Below are 13,824 nucleotides of genomic sequence, written 5' to 3'. Positions count from 1 at the left end.
TTTGCAATGCTATGTTATGCCTGATGGACTCCCTGACATCCAGTCAATGCGGAGGTGACAGGTTCTGCACCATAGCTCCATCCCAGAGGACGGCGTGTCTTCCTGAAGACTCTACAGTCTTTGTTATCAAACTGTCCATGTAGAAATGAAGTGTAACAAGGACACCTTCAGAGCTGTCAGAATTTCAGCCCAACTATTCTGAAGTTATGTACATTTGCTGGTTCTCCAGATATGAAGGGGGTTCTATTCCTATTGGTTAAGAGCGGCCCTCTTTCACCTCATGAAAACTAAGAGGGTAGCTAACAGGTTTGGATCATCTCTTTTGTAGCTAGTTGTTGGTACTCAAACATTGACTCCTTGTCACAGTCAAGGATCAGTCTCAGAGGCCAGGAGCTATGGCAGTAGAAAGGTTCACACATTAAGTAGCAGGATAAATACAAAGACACAAGGTAACGCTGGTCTACCCGAGGCGCAAGGTCTAAGCACTAACCAGTTTTCACCCGAGCTCCTGATGGTAGATGCTAGTGCCAGGTAGCTGTCCATGGAATCACCCCACCCGAAGGTGAGTAAACAGGGGGTCTTGTAACAGATGTAGAAGGCTGGGGTCAAGCGGAAGCATAGTCAATGAATAAGGCATAGGATGGTAATGAATTATAGCAGGTAGGGATCAGGGAAAAGCGTAATCGATGAATAAGCCAAAGGTCAGTAATGAGTGGTAGTAAAGAGATGAACGACTGCTGGAGCAAGATATTATCTGGAGCAGAGCACAATAATCTGGCAAACAGGAATAGCAGAGACATGGCTTAATGTGGTAAAAAACTGGCAAAAAAAAGAAAAATTTGGGCCCCTTTCAGGTTTATGCAATAATATGCTAGAATGCACAGCATACTAGCACATTATGACAAACAACTTTCAAACAAAGCCCTCCAGTGACACACTGTCACCACTGCCGGGGCTTACATCTTCACCCGGTCTTCCTTCCGAGTTCACGGGTTCTGGACATTTGAAAGACGAGACCTCGAAAATGTCACTCGCACTTTATTCAGCACTGTGTGCCCTGAATGGAGAGCGTCACTGCACAATGCGCGGTTGATATGACTATCTCCTAAACAGTTAGTGCATTTAATTTCAGCACCAACAAAGACAGAACATGTGAAGCTTACCTGGAGTGGTAACACCACGAGTGCCACACAGATCATGATTACCACCAGGAGCTGAGATGGCCATATCTTAGGAGTGACATCTCCATAGCCCACGGTGGAGAAGGTCACAATGCAGAAATAAAATGACTTGAAGAGAGAAAGATTTTCCCCAGCTCTTTCCAAATGCTGAATGCCACACATCCTGAAAAAAAAGAGACAAAGTTAGCTTTTCCGTCTACCTACTAGAAAATAGATTAGTCTGTTTCCTAGTGAATAAAGTTGAACTCTAGCTAAAATTAAAAATGACCCTTGTAGTGGGGCTCTACGAGCAATGCAAGGGTTACATGCTTTTTTTGTTTTGGTCTAGGGGGCCTCTGTAGTCACTAGGATCTACTCTACTCAGGGTTGTTGCCAGGCCCTGGACATCCTTACTTACAACGCAGGTCTGCTGGTCCTGCATTGTACATGACGACGTCTAAATGCCTGTGACCCATGGAGCAGCAAAGAGAAGCAATTTTGGGCAGACCGTTTGTGCAGCTGGGGGGACGCCTGTGGGAGAGAAGAATAAGGTAGCTATAGTTGCTTTGTATGTTCCGTTTAGAATAAAACAAACCTATAACTTGTTTTAGTTTGTGCAGAACCCCACTACAAGGGCAGGCTTTTTTTCCTACTTGACCGGGCAGTATTACAATATAACTGAAGCCAAATATTTTTCTTTTGAATGGAGGGATAGGTTAGAAACCCTTGTCGGGTATTATTGCTGTCTGTGGCCTCTGTGGGGAGATTTCAATTTACTTCTTATTCCAATAACAAACTTGCCACCAAAACAAGAAGTGGGTGAAAATCTCTACTGGTGACACAGAAAGCAATGAAAAGCTGAACAGATCCTCAGATTTTCTCTTTGTAGGCTTTATTAAAAAAAAAAAAAAAGTCCTCTACTGCTGTCTGTGTTCCTGACTTCCCCTCACTTCCTATCAGGGCCAGGACAAGGGGTGGGCAGAAGGGACGGCTGCCCTGGGCACTGTGATATCATGTGAGGTTCACCACAGGGAGATTGGGGGGGAGGGGATTTGTGTTGGGAGGGGAAATTGGGGGGGGGGGGGTTGGTGGCAGAAGATAAGAATTGTTCTAGGAGGGGACATTTGGGAAGGTATGCTAGGAGTGAGGGTGATTTGGGGGAGGGGGGGTTGTGTTGAGAGGGGAGATGCAGGAAGAGGATTTGTGCTAGAATTGGGTATGGGGGGGGGGGTTGTGCTTAAGAAGTAATATGGTGGTGGGGGGGGCTTATTTTGGGAGGGTGATTTGTGCTAGTAGGGATTATTGGGGGACATTTGGTCTAGGAGGGGAAATGGGGGTGGGGGGGGGGGGGGTTGTGCTAGTATGGGGAATTGGTGGAGGGGAATTTATGCTGGGGGGGGGATTTGTGTTTGGAGAGGAAATTTGAGTGGTAGAGGATTTGTGCTAGGAAGGGGAATTTGTTTTTGGAGGGGAGGGAATTGTACTGGGAGGATATGTGGAATAAGAGTATTTGAGCTAAGCATGCAGATTAGCGCACAATTTTCTTTGGGGGGGGGGGGGGATTTTTGCTGACACATAATGCTCATACATTATTGGGGGTGGGAACAATTTGGCATGTTTGCCCTGGGCTCTAGATGACCTTGTCCCGACACTACAGTACTTTCTTTTCCAGTGTTACAGTCCTTCTTTTTCCAGTGTTAGTGTGACTGTTTCTGTCGGGACAGAAAACAAGGGGAATCTCAAAGGAGCCCTAGTAATTACTTATGTCAGTGTTTTTATGCGATATTAGGCAGGTTTAAAGTAAAATACCTTAAAGTGGAACTTCACTCTCTCAATCAACATTGACTATTTTTAATCCTTAGAGTCGGTTCACACTGAGGCGATCCGACATTGAGGGGCGACCTGTGAAGTCGCGGTGCACAGCGTGCACCGCGAATTCGGCGCGACTTGCAGGGACTTCACATAATGGAAGTCTATGCAAGTCGCTCCCAGGTCGCCCCAAAGTAGTACAGGACCCTTTTTCTAAGTCGGAGCGACTTGTGTCGCTCCTATTAGAACGGGTCCTGTATTACTCAATGGCGAGCGACCGACCGCGACTTGTCAGGCTGACAAAGTCGCGCTAGTCTGAACGGGGTCTAATGCTGCCAGTATTAGTAAATAAATAGGAAAGTATATCATATTTACTTGTTTTAAACTTTTTTGTTTACATTTGTTCAATTACTTCCTGGTTTCCAGGTCTAGGCAAATGATGTCATGAATCCCAGGAGTCCTCAGGAGGGCTTTTCTCAGCTAAGCACACCCTCCTGCTTTCATGCCTGAGCTAAGGGCAGGTGGATTTCAGGAAATGCTACATGAATCATCTTCCCTTACTCAAGATTGCCAAGAGCAGAAATGCTGCGGGGTGTTTTTCAAATTGATTTCTCAACAAAATAAAGCATGGGAACATGGATGGATGGGCGAGTTTAAATATTAAAAATTAACTAAACAACATTTTTTGTTTGTGGTGCTCAGGTGCAGTGTAATTCCGCCTTAAAACTTCACCTAAAAAGGGAAGTTCCATCATCTTTCTCCCCCTCCTCTACCAGTTTTTTTTTCTGACAGGTACCTGCTCTATCTTCACTTTTGCAGAGCACTAATTTGCCCCCCACCTACAACTTCCTGGGACACATCACATGTCCCAGGACACAGCGAGACCTTTTAGAAAGTGCAGTGCGTCTCAGACGTGCACAATAGGAATCTGGCTGTGAAACATTAGGAAGTCACAGCCAGCTTCCCAAAAGTAAAGATGGTGACCCAGGGGACCCAAAGACCAGCGAAGAACCGACTCGGGTGATGACAGTGCTTGATCCCAGGGCTGGTAAGTGCCTGCATAATAAAAGTCTGCAGCTCAAGTATTTATAGCTGATGACTTACATTTTTTTTTTCTAAATTACTGACTGAAGCTCCTCTTTAATGTAATGTAAATTAGAAGTGCCTAGGCACATTCACATACCAGGAAAGGCACTGCTATTTTTTCAGAAGGAATCCCAAGACAAAAGATATACAGTAATCCCCCGCTACATCGCGGGTCAGTTTTTGCGGTCCCGGTAATTCGCGTTTTTTTTTGTAATGTTATTTTACTATATAAATCATTAAAAATGAAAGATTTTTGTGTTTTTCATAGCTCTTGCTCTGTCTCTAAGTATCTTTTATGTGTTTAAATGAGTTTCTATTGTTTTAAAAGTGTGTTTAAAGACCTTAAAATGCTTCTACACGTACAGTGACAGTAAAAAAAATCATGCCTACAATGCATTTGAATAGGGTTTTTCTATTTCACGGAATTTCACTTTTCGCGGCTGGGTCCGGAACGTAACCCCCGCAATGGAGGGGGGTTTACTGTATTTTTTAGGGTACTGCTTAGGCACAATCAACATTACTAAATTTTGGACATACCATAGCAAATCTCACACTTTTTGAGCTAAGTTCTACTTTAAAACATGTAATAGCAAATATTTCCTAAAATCCTTGCCCTATCTGAAAAGTAGTTCAAATAAATGATAATACGTAGGATAGATGATTATAAAATGCAAATTACAAAAAGAATTTGCATGAAAAAGTAGAGAGAAAACAGGCAATAAGCCAAGCTGTATGACAGACTGCATGAGTCACGACTATTGTCCTGGTACTTTCTTTAAATCAAAAAATATGAAGGTAAGAACGGCAGAGCCGTGGTCACGCTGCAATCTGAAGCAGTCACTTCCTCAATCTGTCTTATTAGGCTATGATTACCTGCTCATAATAAGGGCCATTGTCGCCTGTATTGCGTGACTGCTGTAAGGCAAAGTGCGTAAAACCTGGGTGGAAAAAAAGATTTCTGTTCTATATATATGTCCATCCTACAGAGGTATTGTCGCACATAATATAAAAGGGCTATTGTAATCATATAATACACCGTAGGTATTAATTGAAAGATCGGGGGTGTGAATTTCGCACTAAATAATACACAAAAAGCTATAGCTGGGATAAAAATAACCTAAAGGACAATACAGACTATAGCTATTTGTGAATACATCAGATTCGAATATACTGTAGTATATATATTTTAACTTAAAATGATCCAGGGATCCACTGGTCAGGACATGTCTGCAGAAATCGCAGAGTGTCCACAGACATCCAATCGTTTGTAGCTGACATGTATTTCTGGCAGTTATATGGTGCTAATTTATTAGGCAACTCTGCAACAGATTTACATACAGACAAGAGTTAGCTATTTACTTTTAACCTGGTCATGTTGAAATAAAGCTTTCAGATGGATTTCCAGAGTTATTAGATAGACCGCAAAAAAATGGGACTTTAAGGGCACCACATTCTGGAATAGATTTAAAAGGTAATATTTATTGAAACTTGAGAAAACAATTAAAAAAATATATGAATAAAAAAACAACCAAATTTTTCTAGTTTCCGGATATCAATAGTGGCTATTGGAGAGGTGGTGATGTTCAATTTAAAGTCCTACTCGACATGTTTCGTGTATTTTACGCTTCTTCAGGAGCCTAAGGGTTAAACTTATTTTGATCTATAATAAACTAGAGACAATATATTCAAACATCTCAATAATAAGTATTTAGTAGCATACAAATATATGACTGAGTCACAGGACTGCAATAATGCTTACAAAAGACAGCAATAGATCAAATGAAGGGAGGATGGAAATGAGAGGTCCAAACCCCCAATGCAGGTAGATACTGTATGGGGACACATCTAAAGACAACAGTGCAGATAGATATAAATGGGGTTTAATTGGATAGAATCCTTTATGCAATAGAAACTAATGGTTTACTTACTAGGGTGTCAGTGGTACTTTAGCCAGAAGGTAGAGGGGTGAATATGCTATTTTTCCTCTGTTTTTGCCAAGATAGATATCAGATATCCTAATATAGTAATAAGTCCTAAAAAAAAAAATCTACATTCTAACTAGGTGCATAAAGTGTCAATATCCCATATATCAGCACAATGAATATATAGCTGTTATCCTAGGTGTGTACCCAAATCTACCTGCATAGGGGGCTTTGGATCTCTAGTCCCATCCTCCCTTCATTTGATCTATTGTTGTCTTTTGTAATTATTATTGCAACCCATGCAAACCATGAATATTTATTATTGAGATGTTAGATTATACTGCCTCTACTTTACTATAGATCAAAGTAATTTTAACCTTTAAGCTCCTGAAGAAGTGTAAAATACACAAAACATGTTGAGCAGGACTTTGAGCTGGACATCACCACCTCACCAATAGCCACCATTGATATCCGGAAACTATAAAACTTTTGTTGTTTTCTGTATCTTTTGTGTATTGTTAATAATTGGGGGCTTCCTATTTAAAGATATGAAGGTGGATGGTGTTACCAGCCAAATTTTACTTGAGTTTAATGCAAAAATGCAGCTTAATACCCATGCAATATGTACATATATATTTTTAATTGTTTTGTCAAGTTTCAATAAATATTACCTTTTATATCTACTCCAGAATGTGGTGCCCTTAAAGTCCCTTTTTTTTTTGCTATCTATCCAATATCCTTATACTAGGGACAAGGCATAGTCTATCCATTCATGTCTGCAGGAGCACTCTGTGCCAACATAAGAAATCGTTTGGATTTCCAGAGTTGTCGACTCCTCTGTTTGTTTGAAGTTATTGCACCTGGAAGGGTTTTCCATTACTTACCTGCTACACTCTCAGCTTCACTGTTTAGAGTGGTTCTCATATGCTTTTCTTCTATATATTTGTTAATATATAAACCAAATACCTTCGACTATTTATTTAGTAATGAGCAAAATGGGAGTAAGGAGGGATATGTGAAAAACCCCCAGCAACTGTCTGCAGGTAATCAGAGGGAGGTCTAAGAAGTCAACACACAGCAAGCCCTATAGTGACAGTGCTACATTAGGTTTTATGGAAACAGTGTTGAAAGTTGAGTTATTGGCAGCAGAAGTTATGTTCAGATCTTGACTGTTCACTCACTGTAGTGAGCCACTTACCTTCAGTTGTATACATGTAGGGGGTCAGCCCCTTGAATGACTAACTTCAGTACACTGTAGTTCTATTGAGAAATTCCCACAGACTGTCATGCATCTTCCAGCCACAAGAGGTCACTGTTGTTGCTTTAGGTGAAGGGAGGAAGCAGGAAGTTCCAGGAAGTGTGTGGTGTTCGGCTCTCTATGGCTGTGCTGAGCTGAGGAAAGGTACTGCATGCTGTGGCCTTGAGAGGGATATAGACTGTATAATCCTGGGACAGAACAACAGGATCTTGCCAGAGGAGACAGAACTGAACTGTGATACAACGGACAGTAGCTGAGAACCAGAGAAAGAGAGGAGAGAACATCCCAGAGCACCTCAAGCAAATTACAGAGCAAGGGGCCAGACTGCAGTGACCTCCAAGTGACAGAACAAGATAAACTACTTGCAAAGAAACCCAGACCAGTGCATAAGAGACTGCAGCTACAGACAGCAAGGGACAGATCCAGAGACCTGACTGCATCCACCATCACAGAGACTGAGATAAAGCAGCTGTACCTACAGAACTGTGAGTTGCACCGGTGCTAACCTGTGGTAGGGCATAGAACAGGTTTCTGTAGACAGAGCGTTGCAGCAACGTGTCCCGGTTAGCGGGAATCAGATAGGATCATATAACAGAGTAGCCTGTATCTCTGTGTGTGCGTTGGCGGGAACGCCATTTTAAGTATCACGTTGCAGTTAACTTTGCTGTAAACCTATGTAATCTGTTTTTACTGTTAACATCATTCTCCGGCCATTATACTCTGTTGGTTAATAAAGCCGGTATCTGCTTCAGCCTCTCTGTCTGCTGTACCGTACTTTAATTCTGCATTGCGGTCCCCTACTCCTCTGACCGCTACAAGTGGCGCTGCGAGCAGGGTACGGTTACAGAGATGGAGGCGGCTGAAGGAAATGTGCATGATGCTAATGTGAGTACCTCAGGCAATGGTGGAACCCCTGCAAGGGCCCTCCCTATGGGCATGCTGTTTAACTTGCTGCCAAAATTTGATGGCAAGAACATGTCACTGTCAGACTGGGTGACAAGATTACAGAGCGCTGCAAGAATTTACAATGTCAGCCCAGAGTTACAGGTAGAAATCGCTTTGGCTGCCCTGGAGGGTGAGGCCCGAAAGAATGTGTTTCTACAATCAGAAGCCACACGCAGCACCTTGCAAGAGATTGTGCGATTTCTGGAAGAAATATACGGTGAAACAGCTAGTGCGGGCCACCTCCGGGCGAAATTCCTCTACCGGGTTCAGCAAGAAAATGAAGGGGTCTCACAATATGCGATGGCTCTACAAGAAGTATTGGCTGAGGTACAGAAAAAGGAGGCAGACGGAGTATCTGGCATGGGATCTGCCGACCGAATATTGCGGGAACAGTTTATTCTGGGACTCTTCAGCTCTCCCCTGAGACAGGTTCTGCGGGAGCGAGTCAGGGTGGACCCTACTCTGAACTTTCGTCAAATATTGGCGGAGGCTGTGGCACGCAGTAAAGAAGAAAGTTATGCCTCCGGAGTGATACGGACCCAGACCGCCACACCCTTTGGGGTTGTGGGGAAGGAAGAGGTCCTAGTTAAAGTGGTACAAGACCTGCAAAACTCCCTGAGTGCTATGCACGAAAAATTGACACAAATGGAAAGGCGAATGGAGTCGAGCTATTCCCCTGGGGCTGCCTATCCGGCCCAACAACCGCCCTATCAGATTGCCCCACTGGTTCCTACACCACAGCATCCTTACCCGAGTTCACCGTCACACCAAGTTCCTCAATATCTTCCAACAAGGCCAGCCAGGGCGCCTCCCGCGCGCAGGCGGAGAGACTATCGTCCAGGGACACAGTGCTGGCGTTGCGGAGAAGGAGGACACTTCGCCAGAGAGTGTCAGAGTGATCTATCTAGACGCTCAGAGCCGGCGTTAAACTACCGGCCCCCGCAGTAGTGGGGCGTACTGCGGGGAAGGTGGAGAGTCAAGACACCCAACACAGCTCTGAACACCTGGTCGCAGGGTGCCCCGTCATACAAGCTGAATTTGAAGGAATTCCAGTCAACTGCTTAGTAGATACCGGATCACAGGTGACGACCATGCCTGAGTCATACTTCAATCGTTACTTCCAAGCACTGGCTAAGCCAGAACGAGAGACATTGGTCCGAGTTACAGCTGCGAACCATCAGCAAATTCCGGTCACGGGAGTCGTGTGGATGAACGTACGGCTGTGTGGACAGGAAGTGGGAAGAAAAGGTATTCTGCTGGTCCCCGAGACGTTCAAGGAGGATGTACCGGTGATAATGGGCATGAATATTCTACGAGAATTGGATCAGATCATGTTCACTAAACGGGGACCTGGCTATTGGAAGCAAGCCACCCCACACAAACCCACGCAAAAAGCTTTCCAACGGTTGATCCGGTTCTGTGGGACACAGAAGAGTGTCCCAGTACACCAGTCCGTGGGAACTATCCGAGTGCCGGGAAAGGCGACCCTCAGTCTTCCTCCGGGTCGGGAGACTATACTGACACTGCCTGTGGGAACCTTCCGCAACCTTGAAGGTATGGAGGTGATCATCGAACCAGGGGGTCTAGGAGAACTAGGTCAGGATGCCCTAGTGGCCCGGACACTGGCAGTGGTCCAGAATGGACGAGTACCCATAAGAGCTGTGAATGTGGGACATCTGGAAGTCGCTTTGGCACCTGGAGTAGAACTGGCCCGTGTGTACTTACATCGGGGAGAAGTGCTAAGTCGGGAAGAAGTGACTTTAGCTCCAACAGGCAATGCTGCATGGACACTGGCAGTTACTGCCCGACCCGAAGAGGCTCCGACCCCAGAATGGAATGGGAGAACCATTGTGGACCAAATGGAGATAAATGTGAAGAATCTCGGTCCAGACCGTTTGCGGGCGGTTGAAGCCATGCTGTGGGAGAATCAGGCTGCGTTTGCCCGCCATGCCGATGACTTTGGCTGCACAGATGCTATCACACATGAGATACCGACCGGGGACGCTGCCCCAATCCGGGAGAGATATCGACAGATCCCACCCAAGTTGTACCAGGAAGTGAAGACATTGTTGAAACAGATGATAGATTCAGGAGTGGTACGAGGTAGTCAAAGTCCTTGGGCAGCCCCAGTGGTGCTTGTCAAAAAGAAGGGCGGCAGTATTCGATTTTGTGTGGATTATCGGCGGTTGAATGCATGCACCACACGAGACTCATACCCTCTGCCACGCATCGAGGAGTCCCTGACAGCCCTAGGGCGGGCTAAATACTTCTCCACCCTGGATCTAGCAAGCGGGTACTGGCAAGTACCGGTGGCCGAGAAGGACCGGGCCAAGACTGCATTCATACTCCCCATGGGACTATTCGAATTTAACAGAATGCCATTCGGGCTATCCAATGCCCCGAGCACCTTCCAGCGGCTGATGGAGAAGTGTCTGGGAGACCTGAATTTTGAAGCAACCTTGATATACTTGGATGATATCATTGTATACTCCGCTACTTTTCAAGAACACCTAGACCGACTAGGACAGGTACTCAAGCGGTTGCGATCCCATGGCCTGAAGATAAAGCCAAAGAAGTGTCATCTCTTCAAGAGGAAGATAGAGTACCTAGGCCATACGGTGTCCCAAGATGGGGTGCTGCCATCTCAAGACAAAATGGCTGCCATACAACAATGGCCAGCGCCCAGAACACTGCGGGAGTTGAAGGCTTTCCTCGGTCTGACCGGATATTACCGGCGATTCATCAAAGACTACGCAAAGATAGCGGGCCCTCTGAATGAGCTGCAGAGAGGAACAGCTGGGAGGCCCAAGGGTCAAAGTGTCCCCTGGGGACAGAAGCAGGAAGAGGCATTCCAGGCCCTGAAAGAAAACCTGACATCGGCCCCCATCTTGGCTTATGCTGACTTTGACAAACCATTCCTCTTATCGACTGATGGCAGCCTCTATGGACTTGGGGCGGTACTGTCACAGGTACAAGAAGGACGTGAAAGAGTTATCGCTTATGCCAGTCGGTCGTTGCGGGATACAGAGCGAAACCCTCATAACTATAGTTCCTTCCGGCTGGAGCTCCTTGCCCTGGTGTGGGCCATGACAGAAAAATTTGCGGGCTACCTGACAGGGGCTAAGATCTTTGTACAGACCGATAACAACCCCCTGGCCCATCTGGATACTGCCAAGCTGGGAGCCCTGGAGCAGCGTTGGGCAGCTCGCCTTGCCAAGTATGACTTCTCGATCCGCTACCGCTCTGCTACAGAGAACACTAATGCCGATGGTCTGTCGAGGGTTACTTTTGAGACTCCAGTAGGGGATCTGGATGAACAAAAAGAAGAGGATGAAACTCCAGACTTCCGCAGGTTCACACCTCCAGCAGTTGCAGCACAGACAAGTGGGGAGGCCCGAGTGCAACCCAAGGCATTAGGAAGAACCAATGAAGAATGGGGCCGAATACAGGATGAAGATGTCGGACTGCGGCAGATGAAAGGTTGGGTGTCCCAGCAAAGAAAACCTGACAGAGATGAAAGGACTGAGCTTGATGCCGAGATGAAGTCCATTCTACACCAATGGGATAGACTGGAAATTCATGGAGCTGTTTTGTACCGCAAGTGGCAGCAGCCTGCTGATATAGAGGCAAGGTGGCAGGTAGTAATACCCAGAAGCATGGCACGAGAAGTAGCCAAACAGGCTCATGAATTTGGAGCTCACTTCGGGCCAGTTAAAACCTTCCAGTGGCTGCAACGCTATGTATATTGTCCACGACTGGAGGCCACGGTTGAGGAAGTCTGCCGGCAGTGTCGAATGTGTGAACTCACCAAAAGCACCGAACAGAGGGTACCCATGCAGCCCATACAGACCAAAGAACCGCTGGAAGTATTGATGATAGATTATCTTCTCGTGGGACAATCCGCCAGAGGTCCACAATACTGCCTGGTCATGATTGACCACTTCTCTAAATTTGCAGTGGTCACCCCAACTCGAGACCAGACGGCTGAGTCTGCAGCTCGGGCCATCTGTCAAGATTTCATCCGAGTCTACGGGTGTCCGAAGTGGATCCATTCAGATCAAGGAGCGTGCTTTCAAGGGAAAGTGATGGAGGAGCTACATCGACTGTATGGCATTGAAAAATCCAGGACAACTCCATATCATCCCCAAGGGAATGGGGCCTGTGAGCGCTTCAACCGGACCCTGCTTCAGATGTTGAGGACATTAGAGGAAGACAAAAGGATGCACTGGCCAGACTACCTCCATGAATTAGTCTGGGCTTACAATAATCGGGTTCACAACACAACCGGGTATACTCCGTACATGCTATTGTTCGGCAGAGCTGGCCGGGAAATTGTTGAACTGAATTTAGAACAACCACAGGACTTAATAGAACGATCGACCACCTCATGGGTGAAAGAACACCGTCAGCGGCTCCAGACCATCCGCCGGTTAGCAGGCCAGCGTTTGCAAGAGAGAACTCATACTGACCGTCCTCCCCTCCAGGAGGTTCCGCTGCAACCTGGAGACCGGGTATTGGTGCGGGAGAAACGTCCCAAAGGCAAGTTGAGTGAGCGTTGGGAGGTACAACCTTACAAAGTGATCAGGAGAGTGTACCCCAATGGCCCAGTCTACGAAGTACGGGTGGAAAATGAGGAGTTTGCCTCAAGGATCCTACATAGGAATATGTTACGGCCATGTCGGTCTGAAGATCCCAAACCTGCTGAAGAGACAACACTTCCTGTCCCGTCCTCAGAACTCATTATCTCCAATGAAAACAATGATGAAGACTGGTGGATTGTTCCTGACACTACGGAAGGTCCCCAGGCCACAGGGGATGAAGCTTATGCTACAGAACCACCACCGGCTCGCAATGAGGAGGAACCCAGGTTGGCAGCTCCCAATGAGGAAAGTCAGTCCCTCACAGATAGTCAAGACCTCCGGAGATCCAATAGGTCTACTGCAGGGGTTCCACCAAACAGGTACAATGCTGATCAGTTCGTTTGGTCCACCTGTATGTGTTGTGGACAATGTTGTGCTGCTGTTAGAGATTGTAATAATCACTTTCTTCCCCATGGACTATATAGGATGGCCGAGGACGACCATCGTTAAGTGGGGAGGCATGTAGGGGGTCAGCCCCTTGAATGACTAACTTCAGTACACTGTAGTTCTATTGAGAAATTCCCACAGACTGTCATGCATCTTCCAGCCACAAGAGGTCACTGTTGTTGCTTTAGGTGAAGGGAGGAAGCAGGAAGTTCCAGGAAGTGTGTGGTGTTCGGCTCTCTATGGCTGTGCTGAGCTGAGGAAAGGTACTGCATGCTGTGGCCTTGAGAGGGATATAGACTGTATAATCCTGGGACAGAACAACAGGATCTTGCCAGAGGAGACAGAACTGAACTGTGATACAACGGACAGTAGCTGAGAACCAGAGAAAGAGAGGAGAGAACATCCCAGAGCACCTCAAGCAAATTACAGAGCAAGGGGCCAGACTGCAGTGACCTCCAAGTGACAGAACAAGATAAACTACTTGCAAAGAAACCCAGACCAGTGCATAAGAGACTGCAGCTACAGACAGCAAGGGACAGATCCAGAGACCTGACTGCATCCACCATCACAGAGACTGAGATAAAGCAGCTGTACCTACAGAACTGTGAGTTGCACCG

At 46.2% G+C, this 13,824-nt stretch overlaps 1 protein-coding gene across 6 annotated transcripts in view; it reads right to left on the bottom strand.

Annotated features, from left to right (window-relative positions):
- Window positions 1-13,824, bottom strand: part of KCNT1 (potassium sodium-activated channel subfamily T member 1) — a 659,112-nt gene that overhangs the window by 110,643 nt on the left and 534,645 nt on the right. For all 6 annotated transcript variants that reach the window (XM_082263648.1, XM_082263649.1, XM_082263652.1 and 3 more), the window contains one exon: window positions 1,164-1,344. In XM_082263648.1, coding sequence (XP_082119774.1) covers window positions 1,164-1,344 — 181 coding nt within the window. The remainder of the gene's footprint in view (window positions 1-1,163; window positions 1,345-13,824) is intronic.

The sequence above is a fragment of the Pelophylax lessonae genome (assembly GCF_965119305.1).
Source record: "Pelophylax lessonae genome assembly, chromosome: 7".
NCBI lineage: Eukaryota > Metazoa > Chordata > Amphibia > Anura > Ranidae > Pelophylax > Pelophylax lessonae.
Note: the sequence above shows the minus strand (reverse complement) of the source record. Positions and strands in the feature narration are given on the sequence as shown.